Source organism: Larimichthys crocea, chromosome XVIII (genome assembly GCF_000972845.2).
Source record: "Larimichthys crocea isolate SSNF chromosome XVIII, L_crocea_2.0, whole genome shotgun sequence".
Classification (NCBI taxonomy): domain Eukaryota; kingdom Metazoa; phylum Chordata; class Actinopteri; family Sciaenidae; genus Larimichthys; species Larimichthys crocea.
In genome coordinates, this window is record NC_040028.1 from 1,397,287 (window position 1) to 1,423,854 (window position 26,568).

General features: G+C 41.1%; 1 protein-coding gene across 1 annotated transcript; it reads right to left on the reverse strand.

Annotated features, from left to right (window-relative positions):
- Positions 1-1,657: 1,657 nt before the first annotated feature.
- Positions 1,658-26,568, reverse strand: rftn2 (raftlin family member 2). The gene is made up of 9 exons (XM_027291209.1): positions 26,095-26,568; positions 11,322-11,502; positions 9,632-9,740; positions 8,249-8,423; positions 7,733-7,951; positions 5,810-5,916; positions 5,184-5,287; positions 4,997-5,078; positions 1,658-3,558 (listed from the first exon to the last, which is right to left on the reverse strand). Exons 1-9 carry the CDS (start codon positions 26,231-26,233, stop codon positions 3,355-3,357), a joined length of 1,320 nt encoding a protein of 439 aa, XP_027147010.1. The 5' UTR covers positions 26,234-26,568; the 3' UTR covers positions 1,658-3,354.

Consider the following 26,568-nt stretch of genomic DNA (forward strand, 5'->3'; position numbering starts at 1 on the left):
TTTAGATATGATGGTGCCTGACCATGAAGAGCTTTGTAAGTAAGGAGAAGAATTTTAAATTTTATTCTAGATTTAATAGGTAGCCAGTGCAAGGAAGCCAAAATGGGAGAGATGTGATCTCTGATCTTGATTCCTGTCAGAACACGTGCAGCAGTCCTAAATATTATTACATATTGAATACAACTCAAACAGTGTAGTAGTTAGTAAATTCAGACCAGATGTCAAATAAAACCAATCTTTTTATCTTACTGCTGATGGTTCAATAGCCCAAAGACTGTATGCCTCACACCGAGAAAAGCAACCTGGTGTATTTTGTCCAGTGCAGTGAGGAGTGCACAGCATTGGGGAAACCAATAAAACTGTTTGAGCAGGATTAGACTCTGTGGGGTGGCTGTGACTCAGGAGATAGCCCTCCAGTCTGCATGTCGAAGTGTCCTTGGGCAAAATATCGAACCCCAAACTGCTCCTGAAGGCTGCGCCATCAATATGTGGATGTGTGTGAATGGTTAGCTCCTAAAACTGTTGAGTAGTTGTCATCTTGCATGACGGTCAGTGCCAACAGTGGTCGGAAGACTAGGAAGGTGATATAAGAGTAGAGTCCATTTACCATTCTTACATCTTAAGGACAAAGAACACTTTAGTGACAATGATGTTCACATTCTGGACAGGGAAGACAGGTGGTTTGAAAAAGGAACGAAGGAGGTTATCCATGTAAAAGTAGAGAAACCTTCACTCAACAGAGCAGGAGGCCTCACACCACCTATTCTCCACCTACATTGCTATCCTTTCATCCTTTCCCAGGAGACTGACCAGCAATTCACATTTAGCCTCATGTGACTCTAGCGACCATCGGCCACACTGGAGTTCAGTGGACCTTAACAACTGTGACGAAAGTCGTCACAGCAACATTGAGCATTGACGAACCAAATGGAACAACGGGCTGGTCAACGATCCTGCCAAGGATAAACAGATCTCCTCACAGATCAGTCAGAACTGAAGAAGCTTCTTGGATGAGAGGTGAAACGTCTTCACTGATCTACAAGGATCTACAAGTATAACTGCAACAAATTTAAGCTTCTTTGAAGAACTGAGGTCGTGTTACTGCATTTGACTGTACAGGGAGACTCCTGTGCAGGGGTGAAGCTTCAGTGGACATGCCCCCACAGTCCTGGACACCTAATTTCATAAACTTGCAGTTATTTGAAATCATTACAATACATTCATGGCTGGGTGATTATTAAGACTTTGGTCTGACAAACTCCGAACACACATTTATTTTTACTTTACATAGACTTTAACATTTGGAGAATTTGAACAGCTCTTTCCATGGTAGCTACGTAAATACTTCCGGGACATTACACTCAGTTAGGAACCTTCCTAAGCAAAATAGACTATTCTACAGCACCCAGTGTTTAGTTTGTCCACTCTGGCTACTGTAGAAACATGGTGGATATAAAAGTCTCATTCTAAAAACACTATTATTTTTAGGTGGTTATACACAAATTAAAAGCTATAATTATATTCCAATTCTGCCATATTCTGTAAATAGAGCCCCTAAATCTGACACACTGGACCTTTAATGTTTATGTCAAGATTAAGTATGACTAAGTTATAATAGTACCAAACACAGTAGGTGATACTCATAATGGGACACGACTCAAACCATGGGAAAAGTGTTTAATACAATAAAAAACACAGATGATAGAGATAGTAAATGTACAACTCTTGAAAAGGGAAAGGCTGGAGTAATACTGACATTTAATAAACCCTGCTGGAGTCTGATGAGCTAAACACATCCATTTAAAACCTGTACGAGTCAAAGCTGGCTATGTTTACCTCACTGGAATAGCTAAACTACTCTGGGTGCGTTTGATCCCATTCCTCCCCCAAAGCAAAGAACATGCATCACAATCATGAGAAACCTTTTTTTTTTTTTGCCATTATGAATACTAACATCTAAAATATAGTTATATACAACAGCATTGTGTCCCTTTCATAGCTTTAAGAGTACTGCACCTATTTAGCATAGAAGAACACTGAGTCACCATGGCCATTTAAAAAAAGTATCAAAGCTGATTAAGTAGAAACAGATATCATGTATTTTTTAAAAATCGACACATTCTGCTTCCTTGTCAAAACCAGGTGCCTACATTACCCATAATGCATAACTTCACACTCCCAGATTTTTCTCTTTTCATGTTCACACTTGTAGTTTTCAGCATCAGCTGACACCCAGATGTTACACAGCATTCTCTGGAGCCATGAAGGCTCAACAACCTTTTTTCTCCACATATACAGTAGTACTTCCTATAAACACCTAAAACTGACTGATGTGTAAAATCAGTTCCCTTTAAAAAAATACAGTCATCATTTCAGTAAAATAATGCGTTTGTTTTTGAAGAACTTCATCCATGAGAGAGAATTGCAGGTGTACTGCCAGTACCATATGAGCTGTAAAGCAGCAACTCTGAAACTTTGACCGAAGAAAATAATACATACACTCATACTGATCAAATATTGAATAAGAAGCATATGATATATCTTAGAATGATTAGAAAATGGCACCAGTTAGACTAAATCAGGATATGTGTAGACTTGGGGGGTCAACACACTGATATTAAATGTTGAAAATAATAGTACTGTCTCCAGTTTACAACACTGACCTTCCTCATAATACTGTTATCTGCACAAAAGTACTAGTGTAAGCAGCCAGCACCTTCACTGAGGCCAGTGGAGCTAACTCTGTATCAGACTGCATGTCAGTACCAATGTACACAGGAAACTGTGACAGTCTCCCGGATGAATATTCACATCCTGTCTCAGCCTGGAGCTGAAGGACAAAGCCCTGTCTGACCCGTGTCGCTGTGCCACACAATGAGTTCAGAGGGAGTCTGGATTCAGAGTGTTTGAGCATCACCAAGGAAAGAAAGTGTGAGGCTGTGAAGGAACGCAAATCAAAAATAAGACGTGAGCAGGTAGAGACCACATTTCACCACCAGTACTGTTTTCCATAACGTGCAGAAAGTGTTTGTGCTTTAGTGTTTAGTGACGGTTTCCTATGAGCACCTGAACTGATCCGAGAGAAATCCCAGAATATTGTTTTAAATTTCTGTAAAGTGTCTCCACACAAATCTCTAAAAGTTTGGACAGATCCACTAAATAATACCTTATTCTCATTATGGCTTCATTACAAACATTTGAAAAAGTGCCAAGTTCTCCTACTTAAAGTCTTAAAAGGAAGGGCTCACAAATGTGATGGACAGTCTCAGAGTTCATGTGGACACTCTCTTCAGTAATCCAACAATGTTTGAATTCTCAGTTCATTCTGGAAGCTGCATCCTTCTTATTTCCTGCTTATATGCAGGTGACTTCAGCTTTTCCCTCCTCCTGCTCAAAGCCACCTTCCTCCAGGTGGGACAGGGCGCTGGGATACCCCCCTCCAAACACCGGGAAGCCCCCGATGCCTCCGGCAGTTGGGGAGAGCTCCTCTGGAGAGGTGGGGCTGCTGACCGCACGGCTCACAGAGCGACTGGACACGTCGCTGTGTACGGACGAAGGCTGGAGACAGAAACAGGCGTTTAGATTCATGACTCCCAAAAACAGTTAGCACTCCTACAGGAGCCTGACAGGGACTGAAGAGTTCACAGAAAAGTGACAACAGCATGCGATATATGAAGAGATCAATGGAATCATTTTGCTGGTCCAGGCTTCCCATCTCTACCATGTTTAAACAGAGCCTGTAACCAACATAGGGATAGTCAAGACACTATATAGTCGACAAATAAAGGATATTTCATTCGAAAAGAGTCCTGACTTCCTCCATCACTGCACTTCAGAGTAATGTGAGAGAAAGAAAAACTACACCCTCTGTTGATGAAACTAAACACTGAAAGTCTGCTCTGACTGAGGTCTGATAAACTCTGGTTGCAAGTTGAACTTTGTGCTATTTATTTATTTTAAACTATTCTTCTAACTCAGGTCATTTTGGATCTTTTATTTTACTCTTTCATATCACATTTCAATGTTCAGTGTAATGTAAAACACTTTAAAGCACCTCGAGAAAAATAATCGACCTGCTGATAATAAGCTCACACATCAACAGTCTTACAGCCATGTTTTAATATCTATATTTATAAGTTTGTTCAACATCAGACAAAAAAAAGAAAAAGTACTCACTGTATTCGAAAAACATAAATACAGTATCATACTTATTGATAAAATAATGTTTCATATTTCAGTGAAGTCTTAAGTATGCTGTATACACATCACAGTCACTATGTTACTTTATATCACCGTCCTCTAGTCTATTTTTACTCATTGTTCTGATGATGTTTAGAATTAACGACACTGTCTCTCCTATGTAATCAGCAGGTAACCCAGAACCAGAGCTTACTTTGTGGTACAGACCCCACATGGTCATCCACAATCACTGCCATCATCGACATGTTACAACATGTCAGCATCAGAATCAGAAAAAGGTTTATTGCCAAGAACAATTTTTTCACATACAAGGAATTTGTTTTGGTGTAATTAGTGCACGACAAACATTCTCTAAATATAAGAAAGATGAAGAAAATCAAGTATTATATAAACAATATAAATATATTTACACAATTGTTTTAAATATGTCCACTCATAAAGAATACACATTTAAAGTACATCTGAATAATGTTAATCTGTCTCCACAACCAGCTGCACCTTCAGCTTTGTGCAGCAGGGTGCAGTGTGGACACACAAACAGGATTTCTCTGCAGCTACAGACTGATTCATTAAAAACATCCACCTGTCAGTCATCTGCCTCCATGGATGGATGATTCTGACTAAATTACTCTCATACACAGAAAAAAATTGTGACAGTGTTTTAAGAGCGTGTCCAAAGGTTTATCCAAAATATGAACACATTTAAGATGTGATATTGTAACACATTGAGTCAAATCTATTATATTAGATTATAATCAAGCACAGACTTTAGAGATTGTCGCCCTCTCCTCCTCACCTGGTTCCTTGGTTGTCCTGCTGCCTGATTTCTGACCGGCCTCTGGAGAAACACAACCTGCTTGGTAGCCAGGTTACCATCACTACACACACACACACACACACGATTTTAGAACATGCTTTTAAATCATATGAGTGCAGAGCATGTTTTTCAAGAACATCATCATGCATGTGTGTCTTATATCTACCTGTCATGTCGGATGATGGGAGTTGGCAGCACACATGTGAGCAGCCAACCAAACTCAGCCAGAGTGTGAAGAAGCGGCCCGTAATCTGTTTTCACACTGGAGCCCTGTGTCAACACAGTGTGTTCATGTAAGAGCCACTTACAGAAAAGAACCCTGGGCTGCCGCGCCAAGGACAAAGCCTTTGTACATGGGGATGGGGAGGGTGCTCTACCAACTGAGCTAAACGACACCCCAGCCTCTGTCTCTTAAATGGAGTTTTTCCCTACCACTGTCGCCAAGTGCTGGCTCCGGGTATAATTGTTTGAGTGTAAAGTGTCATGACATAACTTCTGTTATGATTTGGTGTTATAGAAATAAAACTGGATCAATTTTCTTGTGCTTTGGATTAAATAAGCCTTTAAGTAAAATGTTAAAAACCTGGTCTGTGATGAATAAGCCTCACTGGCCATCTCATGAATCACTGTGCGTGCACAATTTTACACTTCGTTTTCACATCACGTTTCTCTCGTCAGAATGAGGCCACGATGATTTTCTCTCTCTCTCTCACACACACACACACACACACACACACACACACACACACACACACACACACACACACACACACACACTCTATCTCTACTGACCTCGATGACGGTCCACTGCTCTACGACGATGGTGTCGTTGGCTGGAGTCGAGGTGCTCCTCTCCTCGTACACAAACAATCCCTCCAGAGACCTGGGCACTGGCTCGCCTGAGACACACACACACAGACACACACAAATGTCACTGTAAAATGTGTACACACTTAGGTATTATCATGTCGTTATATGACTCACAGGAACAGATACAAACACAGAATAACCCCCATGCATGAAATTCATGCTGTCAGGTAGCAAACATGAAATAATCAATAAATAACAAATGGTTCTGGTGCTGAAGGCATGCTGAACAAAGACTCAGTGGCAGCGTGTCATTGGGCTGATAATGACCCAGTTATTAGAAATAGGTCGAGCTCTGCTTCAGTTCCCAGCTGAAGTGTGGAGGCTTCTCGTTGCTGCCCGTGCATGAATGTCAGAGTGTGTATATTTTCACTCATTTCAGGCCTCAGAGGTCTACGGGTGATGTGGATGTCTGCTACTGCACAGAGGAACAGGAAGTGAGGTCGCCAAGGTCAGGAAGACGGCTCCAAATATAGATAGCAGTGGGAGAGAGGAGGGACCACAGCCAAAACAGGAAGTGACTGATTTTGAGTGTATGTGTGAATCAGTGTTTTATGAGGAAAGATAATAATGCAAAGAGTGGAGGAAGTGGATGACTGGACAGAGGACAGGATTCAGACTGCCTCAGCGGTGTTTCCTCGTCATGCATGCATCATGTTTTAACATGTGAAGGACTTTATGTTACATTATCTTTGCATGAACAGTGGCATACAAATGAAGTGATGACTGATTTAACCAGTCCACAGCCATGCTAGCGGCTCGGTAAAGCTGCATTTCACACTAATATTTTAAGATAAATACTGACATCAGCATCCTAACGTGCTCACTGCATGGCACTGCTCGGCTCAGCTCTACTTGACTCACTTTGCTGCCAGGTAATTCTCTGAGTTTTGTTTTGTCCTGCAGATAGCACCCCCTCACTGAGCTCACTGTCACAGTGAAGGCATGAAAACTGTGGAAACTATTTGAATAATTAGCGGCATTTAAAGATCAATCAACATCAGCATGCTAACAAGTAGCAGGTATGATGTTTACCATGTTCACCGTCTTTAACGAACATGCTGACATTTTATCATTAGAAGTACACATTAAACATTTGGTCATAAACTACAGAAGCACATTGGTGATTGATATAATAACAAAATATTTTCGTGTTATAAGAAGTGTGTTAGCACCTTGATTGGTCAGTTGGAGCACTCTACAGTCTGTTCTGTGCAGCATCAATAGAATCTTTTAAATGAACATTGATCATCTTTTCTCTGAAGAAGGCAGGAACTCAGCTCATATTACAGCATGTTAGCAACGCTAGCAGCAACTGTCCATCCCCACACTGAAACATCTCTGTGACTATGAGATGGATTACCGTTGCACAGACAGTCATGCTCCCTTCAGGATGAAGTGAAGTCATTTTTGGTGATCGCTGTCTTGATTTTCCAAACAGGCAAAGTCATCCGGCATGTTTTGCTTTTTATTTCATTTGGTCTCAAACTTTATTTAATCGAATTAAAGGTTTGTTGTAAATAAAAAGCTAATAAAGGACATGAACATGTGCCCCAAAACCAAACAGTCATCAATACATTTCACTCAAAACCAACAAGAATGAGAAGATCAGCGGAGTGGCTACATCCTCAGGAGACCATGAATGCTAATGACAGTCCACCTCATAGTGGTGGAGATATTTCAGTCAGATGGTGCTAGCATGGCTAAACTGTTGTGATTGAGCTGGGTCCAAGCCTCAATAGAGTTGGATCGTCAGTGATGTAATTAATCAGGAACCAGCACTGCTGCAATGATTCTTCCACACTGCTGGCTGTATTGTAACATGTTCACAGTCGACACCAAACCAACCTTTAGGCGTGTCCCAGTAGACGAAGGAGTCCACCAACGACCAGCCTTTGCGGTAGTAGGCGGCGGTCAGCTCCAGCCAATCAGCTTCCAGCGCACTGACCACTTGGCCCTTCCTGGAAACACGCATGGAGAGTGCCCCCTGGTGGTACTGACAAGCCAGTGAGTCCAGAGGAGCACAGCCCGGAGCCCAGGAGTGAAAAAACACCAGCAACCTCAAGTCTGAAGAGGAAAGAGAGAGCAGCAACAAGACTGAGTTTGACATTAACCTACATTTCTACTGGTTATTACCTGCTGGTTCATGGGCACAAAACTTTTACATAATTAATAAATGTGAAAGACAGGTTTTAATCTCAGGACAGAAAATGAGAGAAACATTGAAGGTTGAGACATGAATCAGTGTGTCAGGTGAGACCAGCACAGTGAAACTTTACACCTTCTCCCCACTCGCCAAATCAAACTGACACTCTGCTGGGATGAAAGACGCAAGCACGATGAGAGGAGCAGTGAGTGTCTCACCGGGACTGTAGGTGTTTTCCTCCAGCTCTCTGTCTCCAGGCGGCGTACCAGGAGGGGTGCGCGGAGGGGAGCGACAGCCCCTCTTCGGACTGTGCACCCTGCCATTGGTGATCCCGCTCACCTGCTGGAGGACCGAGCCGATGAATCGAACACCCCCTCGGGCACTGCTGTTCACCTGCCAGAAAGACAAGCAGCCACACCGTAACCATGTAGCCCACCAAGACTTTTATACTTTCAAAACACCACACGAGTAGTGATGCTTGGATGATTAGAGTCCAGGCAAAAACTGGATGCGTAGGTGTGAGATGCATTGCTTCCAATGTGCTGGGACTGTTCTAAACAGAATTTATTGGCATTTTAAATGAGAACATGTGCGATGTCTCAATCTCCAAGAGAGCAAACAGACTCCGAGCCGCTCATGTGCCAGTTTGTTTGTTTTACAGTTCTCAGACAAGATTCATCAACGATTCATTAGCTAAAGTCATCACGCATAGCAGATTTAAATACATCTCATTGCTAAATCAGCATGTTTATAAAAATATGATTCTCTTTATGTGCATATGTTTTTTTGGCAGGAGACTGCAGTTAAAATATTGTTACTATTTTCCTGTACGTGGACACGTCTCCATGCATTATTCCATTCAACCTTTAACTCTGTGGAGAAAACTTTGTCAGTGTTCAGAGAATTATTCTCTGCACACTCATTTACTCAGTCAGTCAAAGTCATTTCATCCCTTAAGTCCAGGATTGGGGAAAGTGTCCAGTATTTTACTTAAAGTGTTAAAAAGTGGAAATTATTTAATATTTGAGGTGAAAATATTCAACATTTCACTTTAAAGAACCTTCAAAGGTCTGAACGTATCATTTTACTTTATCGCTTTAAAAAGGTCTGAAGGGGTTAGTGTATGCTCAAAATAAAACAGAAAAATTATTTATTAGAAATAAAAGAAAATAAGTTATTTTAGTTATAGAGACACGTTTAAATGGAATCTTTCTTGATTCTAAGCTAGTTTTAAAGTTTGGTGCAGGTTTTAAATAATTTAAATCACTTTTAAATTTAAAAATGAATCCTTAGCAAAAAACCCAGTCAGTTCTAAAAAGATGAATGTTTCTGACTTTAAAAGGCCTTATAGTGAGGAAATATTGACTTCAGGACCTTAGGTATCTAGTATTTCACTTGTTTGAGAGGTCTTAGGGGCCTAAAGGAGATAACATTTTACAGTTTATTCTTTATTGCTTTAAACATCTGGTGATGATTCTTTTATGGGGAAAACCCATATTGGAAACCACTGGACCAGAGAAACATTTACAATCCAGCTCCCTCATGTGTTTTTTTTTTGTCTTTTATTTGGGAGCGACTAAGCTGCAGTAAATATCACTGACCCTGTCAATGAGCGCTCTGACTGTGTCACCCGTCAGCGACTCTCCTGGTAACGGCCACTCCTCCACCTTCAACATTGGAACACTGTGACACATGGACGCCGTCTGCTTACTGAAAGCACACACACACACACACACACACACACACACACACACACACACACACACACAAAAACATCAGTGAGACAAGTTCAAGACAAGTTTTTTTTTCCCTTCTTTTTTCAGGTCAGTGCAAAGTTTATGGCTTAGTGGCACCAAACCTATTGAACCTGTCCAGCTGGAGGGTTCGTAGAACTGCAGACACCAACACGTAAATCATTTATACGCTCAGCAGGAGATGGCTACCAGCTACTGTCAAAACAATTACCCAAAGGGTAAACAACAATTTAGGCAACTGAAGTGATGACTCATACACCCATACACATACTGCCTTTCCAACATTAAAGAATTTTGGTAAAATAACGAAGTATTTAGCTCATCTTTGCATAGAAATGTCATCAATAAATCACCAATTCCAGTCTACTGCCTCATCTTATGAAATTAAAATTAGCAACATAGTTATGGTAACCCAACCAATCAAACCTCAGAGATTAGACACACTTCATCTCCATTGGCTGCTGTGAGACCCCTGTTGTTGGGTGGATTTCTAGCCAATAGAAATCCTGGCAGACACAAGGACCAAGTCAAACCAAGTCTCCTCAAGGCACGCCAGTCTGACCTCCTACCACGGCTCTGCATGAAATATGCAGCCGGCTTCATCCATCATTCATCTGTTTACTTGACAGTATGATAGTGAATGAACATGTGGGCACAGTGGGGAGGCATGTGTGACAGAGAAAGGGGTGGAGGGGGTGCATGATGCAGTAAGTATGATGCTGAGATAAAACTCGAGACTGAATGATGTGATGATGTGCTTTGTGTTGACTCATACGTCGTCAAGTGTATGACTCAACTGTTTTCCATGGTCTAGTGTTAAAAAAATGATTATTGAACCAGGAGATGAGCATGTCGTCCCAGCCATAGCTTGTATATCATCTTTACTGATTGAACATGACATCCTACTTAACAAACTTCAGTCTTTGTGGATGGATGGTGTTGCTCTTCTCAACTGGTTCCATGATTACCTTACAGAAAGAACTCTGTTTGTTGTAGTAGGAGTCAAGCCCTTCTACTATCAGTAATGAGGTGCCACAGGGGTCTATTATTAGCATAAATATTTTTCTTCCTAATCACTACCTCAAAGTCTATTTCTATGCAGATGATAGAATTCTATATAACTCTGGATCAACCCAACTCAGAATTACCTTCAGTCTGCCACTTGTTAATCATACTTAATTAACCTGTTTTGAAAGCTGACAACACTAAGTACATGGTATTATCCACCGCCACCTGCAGTGTCTCTGACTATCCTGCCATTAAAACTTAATTGCTTTCCTTATCACTCTTTCTGAAGCATATTCAACACAGGACTCAAAATTCAAAATCAGTTTGCACTACAGCTCCTTTGTTTTAGAAAATATTCTATATATATTTATATTGTTTATATTTTAATACTTGTTTTTGTTAATCTTCCTATATTTTTTTTACTTAATGTTTATTCTTTGACTTTATAAATGTGTGTCTCTTAAAATGATGAAAAGAAGCAAATCCATCAAAGTAAAGGAGGTCATTTTAAAGGTTAGGATTCATGTACCTGGGTCTGGGACGGGCCAGGATGGCGCGGTACAGCAGGCTGAAGGGCAGTGAGCGGGTTCGGCCCACAGAAAGGATGATGGGGTGCAGGGCGGCCAGGACGTAGCCCTGTGTGTAGTAGGGCTGCAGAGCCTGGGGCAGCTCAGAAAGAGAAGCCACATACTGCACCGTAGGACGGCTACCTGCATGGACAGAGAGATGATTGGAAGGAAACAAGTCAGTAAAATGCATGCCAGCTGGTCTATAAAGGTTACTGCCACATGTATTTCAGACCGTGCCCACATCTCCCCCATAATGTGAACAGATTTGAAAATGGCCTCATGTTCTAAAAGCAGCTCAGTATGCTAAATACTTTCTTCCTCCAAACATCAAAGTTGTGCAATCCAGTCATCATCTGATGAGGAGTTTACATTTATGATCCTGGCTCAGAAATGCTATGATCATTGGACTGTCTGCATCATGGAAACAAATGATTAATTCCCAAATAATCAACATTTTTCACTGTTCAAGCTTCTAAAATGGGATTATTGTTTGATTTACAGAAGAATCAATCTGAAGACAGAACCTTGAACTTTTCATTTTCATTTGACTGAATCAAGAAAATAAACCTAAATCTCTGTTTTATGTTTGTTCAATTGTCTTGAAGCATAATTCTTAGGATATGTCAGTGATTACACCTGTATCATGTGATCAGCTGTACTGACATAAAATAAGCAATTACATTCACTTTTACATTGTAGCTAAGTCAAACAAATCCCCGTACAGTGTTGTTCATGCATAGAAATTATTTTTCAAATAAGATTTTCTTGTAGTTTAATGTTCAGCCTGGCCATGCAGTAAAAAGTACAGATTTGTTAGAAAGTGTGGTGCTATGATGCACACTGGAAAAGCTTCAGTTAGTTTCTGAGGTCATGAGTGTTGATGCTCTTTCCACCCTCCCCACCTCCGCCCTCTCCTGTATAATGACTTGAACATCACTGTTCCTGCCTTGCTCCTGGTGAGAGGAATGTCCACATACAGTATACACACACAAACACAGAAGGGTCTGCCAGACAGCACTACAGATGATGCAAACCATTAATTCATTTCAGTTAGGAATTGTATTTTAGTCATCTCAACAGCAAACAACTATTTTTATGGTGTGTCACTGCCATCTCCATCAAGCCTCATGCAATATTTCTGATTTGTCTGAAAGTTCTGATATCCTGAGCCCAGCCTCACAGACTGATGGAAGGTCTGTGCTGAGACAGCCACAAAAAGAACAACCACCAACTCAGACTGCTGAAGGAAACACCACATCACCACACCACACCACCACGCCTTTACGTACAGATTATATATATACCAAATATGCCCCCCCCCGACACACACACACACACACACACTATAAGCATATTTTTAGTGTTGCTCCTCCAGCTGTGACGTCTGATGTGGTGAAATTGTTTTTTTGTAACATGATTCATTCAAATGCCCTTAACATGGATGTCCTGCCCACATCACACCATTTCAAAAGCAGTGTCAATTATTATGCATAAGTTTCATTCTGGTTAACCAAAAGTGACATCAGAGAGCCTACAGGTGTGTGTGTGTGTGTGTGTATCTTAAATCATTCTTGAACACTAATCTGTGATCTTGACAGGATTTGACAGCATACCTGTCTAGCAGTGTGTGGATTGTGCAGCAGGCTTGAGAGAAGTATGAACTCTACAAATACTTTTAAAAAATAATTCTATATAATAAAATAACATTTCCTCAGCAGTTCCAGGTGGAACGAGTGCAGTCAGTGCTGAGGAGTTGTTTGTCTGCTGGTTGAGTCTGGTTGTTTTTCTGGCTGAAAATCCCTGTGACCATCGCCATACTTCCTGTGTCCACAAAGAGTGGCTGTTCACAGAGGGGCTTGGCCATGTGCCCCACGCACACACACGCACACACACACACAAACAGTCCATTTAATGGATTTTTAATCACACTAAACTGTGCGTTTTGGATCCAGCAAGATTAAGACTAAAAGAAAAACGAGAGAGAGAGAGAGAGAGAGAGAGAGAGAGAGAGAGAGAGAGAGAGACAGAGACAGAGACAGAGAGAGAGAGAGAGAGAGAGAGTGAGAGAGAGTGTGTGTGTGTGTGTGTGTGTGTGTGTGTGTGTGTGTGTGTGTGTGAGAGAGTGAGAGAGAGAGAGAGAGAGAGAGAGAGAGACAGAGCATTCCTTACTACAACCCCCCACATTCTCACGAACAAACACCCCAGAGATCGGGGAGACACAGCTGAGATCAGTGCAGCCTCTGAATGGGCTGTCTGGCTCCATTATGACACTAAAGACCACCAGAACCTCAATGAAACCACTAAACTAGGGGCCGGGCAAACACAGCTACACTTTACAGGCATTCCTGTGGGTCTGAACCCCACTCCAAACACTTGAGGTGAATTTAAATTTAACACGGCATATATACATATTGCAGCTGCTGGAGACAGTTGATGCTCCACTGTGGACCCGCAACTTTTAGGACAACTTCCTGTCCTTTAAGAGGACAGACCGGGGCCAGTCGAGTCAAATGTAGATCACTAGCAGTGTCTGCAGGGTCTCACACAAAAAACAAAAACAGGCAACCACGTTGGAGTCAATAGCTCCCAGGAGGACCATGATGTCATACACACACACACACACCTCTACAAGGCTTTTGTTGCAGCCGTTTGCTCTTCTCCTCCCCTGCTTTCAGTCCTCACACCCCCTCCCATCCTGCTGCCACTCGCCCCGTCAACCCGCACACTGAGGCCTCTGTTCAGTGCTGTGTGGGGGAATAAAAGGGGCGGAGGAGGAGGAGAGGAAGAAGGGAGGACTGGCAAAGAGGGTAAAAAAGGGGGAAAAGAAATGGAGGAGTATAGAGAGGTGGGAACTGGCAGGATGGGAGGGGGGCTCAAGAGCAGTTAAGCAACAACTGAAGGCAGAGAGCTGAGAAAAAGGGAGAAGGAGGGAGGGAGGGAGAGAGGTAGAGGGTTTGAAGCCAAACTGGGCTTACAAGATGGATTTTATGAGCCTGTATGTGAATGAGAGCTGCAGAAGGTGTGAAAAGGAGAAAGCTGCCCGGCAACCAGGAGCAGAGAAAACAAGAGTAACACCAGCAGGAAGAACAAGCGTCTCATGATATTTCTCTGTCAGATCATCAGCTCCAGCCACTTGTGTCCAATCATCACATTGTTCCCACATCATCATTTCCAGGTTAGCTGCAACTAACCATTATTTTGGTTGTCGACTAATCCATCAATTATTTTTTGGATTAGTCACGATTATTTTAGCAGCATCTATTTGAGCTTTGGTTTCATCTCATCTTCTCAAAGCAAAAAATAAAAAATAAAATAAAAAACCGACCCATGGAACATGTATTTACAACAATACATTTATTTTTTAACAAATTGTTATTGTAATAAACAAATAGATTCATTTAATAATACAAAATAAAAAAAATAAATATCCTACAAATAAATTATTATTGATAGTGTCACTGTTGGGCAGAAACCTCTTATTTTATTAAATGATTGTACTGGTCACCCTTCAAGTCTGTGCACATAATTAACAAAGGAATGTATTCAAAGAGTGTCAGCTGATCTGTAGATCTTCATTGCACCTCTTGTCTGATGACACGGGGGAGCATGAGCTCAACAACTGCAGAGCTTCATTTTGTATTTTATTAAAACTGTTTTGGTTGCACACTAATGATGAATATGTCTTTGTATAAAAAAAAACACTAATTGATTACTACAGCTCATCATTGCAGCCCTAATCATTTCATAAATTGATATAAAAATGCTGCTTTTTAAAGGGATCAGAAAAGTTGTTCCAGTCCATCCTGTGTGGAACATGTTGGAACCACATTGCAAGGTAATCCATCCATATGTTGTTCAATATGAGCCAAAGCAGTCACTGCTGATGATTGAGGACTGAGTGTGAGTTCTCTGGTCTGAACCACCTCACGCTTGTCCGTTAATTCTCCTCTAAATTTAATAATACTGACTTTAATCCAAAATAATCCAGCATGGACCATTCGTTTCCCAGATTAAACAGAGATTACAGAAAACTGCACTCATCTCTGGGAAGAACAAAGAGTACTGGCAGGCAGAGAGATACCCGTTCACCATCAGGACAGTGAGATTATCTCGATTTTCTTCAACTGTCCCTTCATTCAACCCTTCTGCAGTTCATCCACCCAGCAACGAACACACATCACATCAGGTTAAGCCGTCTCTCCACCCGCATATCATCGTATCCATCTAGTCCTGACCTTCCATCCATGAGCACCCTTCACATCATCTCACATCATAGTCCACTTTAAGTCTTTGCATGACACTGCTCCATGTGTAGTACAGGCCAAAGCTAATATTCTGTGAGGGTGACTTTTCGCCTCAGGCCGGGTACATACACTAAAATCATCAGGATTTTGTTGTCTTTACAGGAGCGTGCTATTTTTCTTCAGCCGACTCTTGGCTAATGCAAAAATGGACAAAGGCGTGGAGTATGGATGAAGCTGAGGCTGAAGCCTGGTTACCTAAACCAGACACATGTGACAGCTCCCACCTGTCAGTCAAGATTAGATTAGATTAGATTAGATTAGATTAGACTTTACTGATCCCACAATGGAGAAATTCACTTGTTACAGCAGCAGAAAGTGTAATATACACTACAGAAGTAGAATCAAATAAAAGGGCAAAAAAACCCACAACGAACAGACAGAAGTATCAGTCAGCCTCTACAATAGACAAAACAAACAGGCAATCAACAGACAAGTGTACAGATTTAAAACAAGTACTAAGGTAGAACATTTCAAAGTAATGGAATGATATTATTAATATTGCACATGTAATCGGAAAGGAAATATAAATGTAATGTATTGTGTTGTAGTGTGACTATAGTGTAAGAAATATAAATAATATTACAAAAGTAAGTGACCATGGTATAAATAACAACTGCAAGGTATAAATGAAATAAAATAGAAAAAATATATATCTATAGAGACCAAAACTGTTTTTTGGAACAGGCTGTACTTCTGCAGCCAGCCTCAAGTGGATGTTTGAGGAACTGTGTTGAACTCATTTCATTTGGTCTTTAGTGTGTTAGCATGCTAACATCTGCTGATTAGCTCTAAACACAAAGTACAGCTCACCAAATCACCACACTTCAGCAAAGGCAGTCAATCTCCATCCAAACTAAGAAAGGCCTAAACAAAAGAAAAACTTAGATTATTATTAGAGTTGCACGGTACCCACGGTGCCAACTCGTAACGGTTCCTACTATACTAGAAATTCTACGTGACGGTCCTACCGTGGATTACAATACCACCGGTGCCAGTTTCCGCCTCTGCTCTCCTCTCGGCTCCTCACTTCATGCTACTCCATGTAAACAAACCAACATGACAACTACTGCAACCGACCTAAACAGCTGCTGAATGATTAGTGTTTGCCGTTACTGGTGACGTCTGGGGACATGATAGGCTGTTTCCGCATGCTGGGTCCCGTCCACCTGTTAGCTGATTGGCTGTTCATGTGTTTCTGCCGGCAAGAACAAACTCCATGAAGAAGAAAGCATAATAATAATAAAAAAGGCAGCAGTATCGTGATAATACCCGGAACCGTGATACTTTGTCTGGTATAGTATTGTGGTTACTCATTTTGGTATCGTGACAACTCTAATTATTATATTATATTCTTGTTAAGACACACAGCCACACACTATCCTTTGAATATTCTTCTTCCATTTGCTCTCCATCATCAACTATAGTGTGTTTTAATTAATTAATTCCATGAGAATTAAGGGGAATAAACCAAGAATTTACAAAGTTGAAGGTTGGCCCTTTAACAGGGAACTTAACACTTATATAAGTGTATCTATGCTATTCCTCCATCACATGCACATAGCACACTGCTTACTGCAGGACTATTGAGGCCACGCCCCCTACCTGCATAGGTGATTTCTGTACCTGGACCACACTTTAGAGCCCAGGGCCCAGTATTTCAAAACTTGTAATCTGGATAATGAAATCCTCCTTTTCTGCGTCATAGATCAAGGTGATCCTGCTGACTTTATCTGAGTATTTCAAAATACTCGCAGGGTGGATCACTGTGATCCCGATCTGGGCGGATACTGATTTCCAAATCTCATGTCTCAACATCCGCGGATCGAAACATGACGGAATACCTCACGAAAAGAGCAGCTGGGAGCACGACTTCACGTCAAAAGGTTTACCGTCGTCTAATGTGTAGCCGTTTAAAGACCATACGAACGCCAACCAATGCTTTAATTGTACATTTAAGATTAAGTTACTGGATTTTGAATAAAGTGCTTGATATTGTAATTGCAATACTTTCATGGTATATAGCTTGGTCAGTGACACAATTAGAAACATTTAATCTAATTTCTCCCTTATACAGAAGGCTCTCATTGAACATAATTATGGTCATTTATAGCAAAATAGCATCTGATTTGATGAAGTAAAATAATCAGTTTGTACACAAACACTGAAATACATTGATGCATGTTTCAAAATAACATTCAAGCTATTTCCAAACATTTTAGAAATGCATTTTTAAGCTTCTGACTGAAGTCAAATTTATCTTCATTTAATGAGCAGTTTGCAATGTAAAGATCGATAGCTCTAAACAGTCCACAGGATGTCTCACTCCCACACTGTGGGCAGCCCTCAGTACTCAGCTCAGGGAAGTATTAGCCATTAGGTGCTTTGATGCTCTGCCTCTGGCTCTAGGCCCCTCGTCCAGTCTCCTCTAAGTCAGAGTAAAACGAGGCCAAGTTGACGGGGTGCAATGCTGGTGTGTGTGTGTGTATGTGTGTTTGAGTGTGTGACAGAACAACACGGCAAAGCCAGAGCATGGTGGAGTGTTGTGGTGAGTATTCGTATCCTGACATTAGAGGTCATTTCTTTCCTGGTTACTGTAAACTACAGAGATCAGACACATGACCCACCTTAGCTTTTTAATAAATTTGGCGGTTTTCTGGTAAAAATCTGTTGAAAAAACTCCCCAGCCTTATCTACAGTATCTGTGTTAGTCTAGCTGATAAAAAAACAGTGTCATCAGCATAAAAACTTCCACGTATAAAAACATTGCTGCAGAGCGCTACTGATGGTAAAACTCCACGGGGTATCTTTAATGACAAAGGTTCCTAAGGAGCTCCAACAGGAGTACTGACTGAGTTTGCTGAACAAACAAGTACTGGAGGCGATGAAACCTGCCTGAACAAAAAACATTAGGGAAAAGCAGTCCAAGAGGAGGTGAAACAAGAAGATAAAAAGACATATTTTGTCCAGGTGCTTGTCAGCAATGGAATGTACTGACAGACGTGCTAATGCTCCAAAACATACAAGCCTCAAAGCTGAAGACGACTGACTCTTCACCCCTCCTCCTTTAACAAAGCCAACCAGCCGATTAATGCTGCTTCCATTCATCTTGTACGCTGAGTTCACTCACAATGCATGTTTTAATCTGCCATTTCACACTGGAAGTTAACACAGTACCTAGATGTCTGTTCTGCAGCAAAGTTCAGGATGATGTTACAGCAGCGTATTTAAACAAGCCCATCACAGTTTAGGATCTTTTGACAGCAGTCAAGGTGGAAGATCTTGGATCTGCTCAAACTGTAAGCTACATCACTAAAGGTTCAGGGAATTAATCAGATGTTTTGACCTCCATCAAACTGAATGTCAGAAATTCAGCCTGATTCTAAAATTAGTCTGGAACAACCAATTAGTGGCTAAATTCAGGCAGGATCTGTACCATGTCTGCCCGGTTTAACCTCTTCCGACATGCTCGGCCAACATGACTGTCTTTCAGAAGCTGTAGTGTGCTACAATGAAGATACAGGTATCATGTGAAACTAGAAAACCCAAGGCATCCAGTGGTACCGACAGAATGACTGGGTATAGAAAATGGGTTCTAAACATACCCATGAGTCTCCTTTTTAGAGGCACGCCCACTTTGGGCTAATCCCATGCAGTTTTCTTTACCTGCAGTATAAATGTGCCATTTTCACCCAGTGTATTTGAATATTTCCTCACACTGGGGTCCCCAAACAATATTGGAAATGTATAAATTGAGTGTGACTGGAAGGCAGAGACTCTTGTGGATTCAATGAGCCCATTTGTATTCAAGTATGATCATGTTCGTCCTCATAGTAGACGATCACAGATGTCTGGGGATTCCTAAATGTGAAATAGTTGCTTGAACAGCGGTCCCTAATCATCGCACAGCTCTTACTTCAAGGACACGTCTTACCTGAAACAATGCTCTCCCCATTTTCTCCTCCGTAGTGACACAAAGTGGGGATATAGAGAATCAAATTGATCTTCTACATTCAAACCACTTCTATGTGGTATAATCTGTTGACCTGCTGTCTTCCCCAAAGATCGTTTATCCTAAAAAGGGATGAATTTAAGAGGTTAAGATGGACTAACAATAACTGCACTGATTCACAATACACAATTAAGCATACTGCTTTATCGACAAGGTGCTGTGACAATCAAGACACATAATCCAGTGTTAATCATTGCTGTTACGTTACACAGACGTCACAGATCAGTTCCTTCTCCGGTTAAGGATTCATGGTTTGGTGCTTGTACGAAGAAAACCCCCAAAATGCAAAAGGATACTGTTTGTTTCTTTAACTTAGTAGTGCAAGTGTCAAAGACAGATAAAATCACCTTTCTGGGGATTTTTAACACTTCTGTATGAACACTGAACAAACGTTCCGAAGAGGTAAAACTCACAATGGACTATAAAAATGAATGGAATAATAATAAATAATCATCATTCATTGCTCCTCAAAGTGGAGGCACTGGACCATCAAACGGTCTCATTCATTCTACCCAGCACAAATCTTTAGAACCCTAGTGTTAACTACATAAATTCAGGAAGCTCCAGCATCTTTCTTCTTTGATACGGTTCAATCACTGGAATTTTTATTTTCCCTACTCGTCCTCTGTATCATGAAGGTGCTTTCAAACTGGAGAGAATCCTGCAGAGACACACTTGAAGTGAGAAGGCAGTCTGGTTTGAATCTGGTTTATAGCCAGGACTGTACAGATTGGCTTTTTGTGGGTCTAATCCTTCATTTGGCAAGACGAAGCCTGACTGACTGAATCAAGACAAACAAAACACTTACTTTTTTTTTTTTTTACCAAATCACAACATGAACACAATTTGCGAAAGAAATGCCTGTGAGGATGGCAGCCATCACTAGCCTGCACATGACTACTAGAGATTGGAATCACTCCAGTTTATCTTTAGCTGTGCCAATTACGGAGCTGTCACACTTTGAGAGAGACGTTTCAAGTCAGTGATGATCCCACAAAGCCTGCACATTAAACCAGCATTTTACCATTTACTCACATGGTAAAAATGCATTTATTGTGTAGTTTTTCTTTTTCTCTCTCAAAAAAGCAACATGGGTGATTCAATAACAATATATAGAGCTGCATACTGAGAATGTACTAGTGTTCAAGCACTAGGTTTGCAAAGGGATGGAAAGTTTCTGGTAAATTCCCATAAACTTTCCAAGGGATGTAAAGAGGGAATTGGAAAATTAAGATTCCAAATTGGAAACTGCATGGGAATTTTGGAAATGTATGTTGAATACATGGGGTATCATATCCAAACACACACACACACACACGTATATATACATATATAACATACATATATATATATACACATACATATATTATACACACACCACCACATATATATATATATATATATATATATATATATGTATATATATACCACATATATATTACACACACTATATGGCATCGGTGGTGTGTGTGTGTGTGTGTGTGTGTGTGTGTGTGTGTGTGTGTGTGTGTGTGTGTGTATATATATATATATATAACCCATTAAAAAAACATGACATTTCGACACTAACAGAAAGTGTGGTCCAGGTACAGAAATCACCTAGCCTTGCAGTAAGCAGTGTGCTGTGTAAATGTGATAGGAATAGCAGATATTTAGGTGTACTTGCATGAAATCTGGTTGATTTAGTACAAGATTATGCTAAAATATATTTTCCCCAACTATATTTAAGTTGACTCAATTTTGAAAAATTCCCAGTTTATTCCCATAAATTCCTGTTAATTTCCATGGAAAGTTTCCAACTTTGAAAATTCCCCAAATTTTACAGCCGTATTAACCACTGAAGCCATTTTGGAAGCAGTCAAGTGATATAAGTGACCACCTTTAGGCCTTTTAGCAGTCCCTTTCATTTGCAGGTGTCAAAGTCTCAAACAGGACAAATCTTCCAAACATGGCTGGACACAGCTGACCTGCCAAACAGCTCAGACTAGATGTTGAACACTTCACCACAGCCACAGATCTAATGTGTGAGTGGAAGCCGTCTGGATCACAGAGAGAAGCATCTGAGACGACTGGTGTAAAACAAGCGGTTTTCTAAGGTGGGTCTAAACACAGTATGACTCACTCACGCACACACACACACACACACACACACACACACACACACGTCTACAGAACTGTATTTATAAGTCTGTCTGTGAGCAGAACCCATGACTCCGAGGCACAAAATAAAAACTTTCCAGACAACAACCGCACGCAGCAGACGAGCATTTGCTGCTGTCACAGGTCATGAATTGTGTGCTGGTGGGTGACAAAGGAAACTGTGGTGAGAATACATGTGCCACTGATGTGCATAAGACATTTTCAATGACTTATAGGTTAGAGATGTCCTTTAATATTCAGTATGCCTAGTCTAGGCATGTAACAGTTACCGGTATTACGGTAAATAAAAATGATCGTGTGTCGGTGGATTATCAGGATATGTAATAACAGCCTCATCCAAGTCTCGTGAGCGACTCGCGATGATGGCGTTGCGTAGCTTGTAACGTAGGCATCAGGAATGAAAGCATGAAACGGAACCGTACATACACTCATTTTCTCATAGAGGCACTCCTCTCACTCACACACACTTCTTATATGTGAATTTGATTACCATTAGATGGCATGTTAATGTCTATATTACTGTTAGTTTATGAAGGTTATGAATTCTAAATTACCTTTTTGTTGTTGTTTCCTTTTGAGATTTTGGCTTCTAATGTTTTAGTATGACAAGAAAATCACAAAATTTTGTGAAACTATTTAAATCAATGTGTTTTTTGGACATTTGTACAGCAATTAAGAATATTGCGATAATATCGTTAACCGTGATAATTTGATCACTATAATCTAGATGTCAAATATTCCATATGGTTACATCCCTAGCCTAGTCTAATCCAATACTATCTATCCAATAAATATGTAGTACTACGGGTGGAAATTGGTTAAAAGTTGTCTAATCCATTAGACTCTACGCCTCAGAGCACATCAATGGCATGTTTCAGACAGTTGCACACGTAACATTATTCATGCGTCTGCACCGTTGGAACTATAAGGAGTCGTGGACCAGGGTAAACGGTCCAAAGCGTGGCTTCATTTCATGAAGAAAGATGACAACAGTGCCCCTTGTAATGTCTGTAAAATGATCAGATTGACTCAACATGGAAACACCAGCAATATGTTGAAATATCTATCTGCACAACGTGGCCTTGAATTCCAGGAAGGCCTTGTATTTGACACAGAGCTGCTCATCTCTTACTGAGGGTAAATATCCCCTCAGGCAGGATTAGTCGATACTTTCTTTGACTAAGAAAACATGAAAATGAATTCTGTACAAATATTTTGTCATTTCACTCATTTTAGTCGATGACAGACGGACAGTTGGTACAGCTTACCGGTTCCAAGTTAAACAGCGAGAAGCTGCTACCTAAAGGTTTTCTACACTCATCTTGCTGATGTGACTGTAGCTAATCCATACACGTTTAACTGGATTACACAGTTCTCATATTGATGCATTACTGTTTGTCTCAAAACTTAGCCACGCTCTCAGAGAAAACTGAGAAACTGCCAGCTGGAAAAATTCAATTTGAAAATTCAATTTTTGTTTGACTGGATTAATGGATTAGTCAACTGACAGAAAATTATTCAATAAAATAGTCCATAGTTTTGACAAATGTAGCTGTTTCAGTAATTTATCAAAAAATATGTTCGACATTCCCTGGTCGCACAATTGTAAGAAAAAGGATTCTTTTCTCTGTTTTTTTTACTTCCAGTTCCCTCTGTGGTAGTGATGGGAAGTTTGGTTCTTTTTAGGGAATCAGATGATTTAACTCTACTCACCAAGAAGAGTTGACTCCTAAACAGCTCTTCATTTTACCACTTACACCTTTTATAATTCAGCCAAATTTAGTGCTCTTTTGACTTATGATTTGTATGCGTACACATATATCATTAAAATTATTCAATACATCCTCTCTACGTATTAAAAAGTAAAAATGACATTTTCTAATATCAATAAGTTGCTGTAGCCATGCAATGTTTTTATTGCATTTACAGAACTCTCAGAAACCACCCAATGAATGTACTAACTTAATTTGTATAACTGCTCTGCTACAGAAAGCAGATAGAAACATCTAGAAATACTTAAGCATAGAAATTAGAAAAAAAACAGCTATTGACTGTTGGATGCACAGCACCCACGTGACATTTATTCACTGCATGCATGGAGCACCTGTACCGCACTGTATTTCTTTACAAAACAAAGCAAAAAATTTTTTAAATTAAACTAAATGGCTCTCGTATGTGAGCCGGCTCCCATCGTTCACATAAGAGAGCGACTGACACGTCACTACTCTGCAGGCTCTACAGTTCTTCACGTCTCTTCACCAGGATCCCATCCAAACTCATTTCCTCCCTGTTTTCAGCACACATGTCAGTGCGTATGAACAGCGCACACTGCTGGTTGCCGTCCATGTTTGTTTTGGTACAAGTACACAGTGGCGTTGTGACCTCCAGTCATTACTGAGCAGAGGTTCAGAGTGTAGTCTGGTGTATTTAGGCTGTTGTCAGCTTTATGCTGCTTCCTGACTGACTCAGGACTGAAACATCTGTGCCTGTCGTTGAAAAACAATCTCTAAAGTGTGGCTTGTACTGAGCTTCTATGGCAGTAAATTCAATATGCTCGAATTTAAAAGCAAGACATTATCATGAGCTCGAAGAATGGGAAGAATGGGAAGATGAAGTTAAAGATGATGAGATCTCTGGATCCACGCTGAACGTTGAACAACCATTCAGTCACTTCACCTCCCTGAACCTCTTCATTAGGAAAGCAGCACTTTCCTCCATGACTCATTATGGGGTCAGCCTGCTGTTTACATGCTACGCTCCCATTCAGAACTTAATCACCATTTCCTTCCAAATAGGTCAGAGTCTAAACAGCCGCTCTGAGGACAGATGAACAGATTATCCTTGAAAAATGGCAAACCTCGGCTGTCCCCGATTACCACAAATGTTCAAATTAGATTCCATATCGCAGCAGGTGGGTTTGGCTCTGAGAGGGTATTGAATTTTGCTGCATGCCTACCACAATGAAAGGTGTGTGTGTGTGTGTGTGTGAATGAGTATGTGTCCATATATGTGCCAAGAGAAGGGCTATTAGCAAAGGCAGGAAAAAACCTTGCGACCTATTTCTAGTTAGGCTGAATGAACGGCCCTGTTGCTAGGAGAAGTCCAGAGATAGATGCTGAAGGGTCTCACACACACACACACACACACACACACACACACACACACATCGTTAGTAACAATCTAAAGTGTCATATTTAAGAGGCTGGAGTAGAATATTCAGAACTCTGTTTCATTAGCGTGTATTCACCTGAACATAAAAACTTTATATCCACACACACAAATCAGACACTGAACGTTGGATGCATTTTCTCGTTGGTACTAGAAAAGAGGGGTTGAGGCCACAGGGGTGCAATCAGTAACTACATCCCTGGATGCCACTGAATCACCTACACATGCACCTTCAAATTAAAAACATGAACGGGTCATATACAACAGGACCATATTTCAAACCGTCATACAGATACTCGCTGCACTGTCTGGCTATGGAGTCATTTTTATTTGATTTGACATGCACAGGGGAAAACACAGACGCTCTGTGAAGAATAAAGTGACACTCTGTTCAAATCAAACCGGAAATCAAATATACAAGAAGGAATGTTTGAGTCAAAAGAGTGAACACACAGAAGCATGGTAAATGATTCATACCATGAAATATATTTAAAGAGGGCTTTCATCCTCATTCTACTGCACTTAGCTCCATTAAGATGAATTAGTGATCACAGTGTCCTTTAAGAGAGGTCTAGAGTAACAAACTGGAAAGTACTGTCGGACTGGGGAGTTGAACCGCCAACCTTCGGGTCACAAGCTTCACTTCTCTAACCTGTAAGTCCAAATATGTGGGATGTACAAATATGATCAGTTTGATCCACTGACTATCATAATGATTTATTGTTAAATGTCATCAGCTCAGAACACAAAGACTGTTGTGACAATGACACACTGAGGAGTGTTCGAGTTTCAGCCAATCATCAGTTAAATCCGTGTTTGAATTATTGGATAATCAAGTGGTTAACTCATGTCAGGTCAGATTCTAGAGATTATACAGTTCAAACATAAGCATGCATTCATCATCACATCCTCATCTGAACTTCACAGCAAGACTGAAAGGTGACTGAGATGAAATATTGTTTTTGGTAATGACCCCAGCTCAGCTGCAGTAGTTTGACCAGCAGTGACACACATGGATGTATTTAGACAGACACAAACAGAAAGGAGGTGGAGGTGGAGGTGGACAGTGTGGTGCTTTGCTCAGCAGCTTACCTTCCAGGCTGAAGTCCAGCAGCACGTACTCGTACACAGTGTCCGTCTTGGTCTCCACTTGCGGTCTCTTGAGCGTGGAGTAGATCTTCCCGGGGCTGCTGTCCTCCGGGTCTTCCAGTTTCCGCAAGCCGCAGCCCATGGCCTCCGAGGCGGGGAAAGCCGCTCACTTTTAGCGCGGTGGGAGCACCGGGAGGAGCCGCTCTGTCTGCCGCCGACACACAGACAGACAGACTCTCGTGCCTCTAACTTTGACGGGACCGCTCCATCCCTCTCTCGCGCGGCCCGTTAATCCCTCAGAGTGCTCACGGATTAAAACCGGGAAACCGGCAGCGTGAGGAGAACACGGAGGAGGATCAGTTCACGAGGCGGCCGTTCCTTCACGGTGTCACGCTGATGTGGCCGGCCGCTGGTCAGCGCGTGGAGAGGAGGAGCGCGCGCTCCCTGGAAAAACTTTCCCCCACAGTCAGGCTAGCG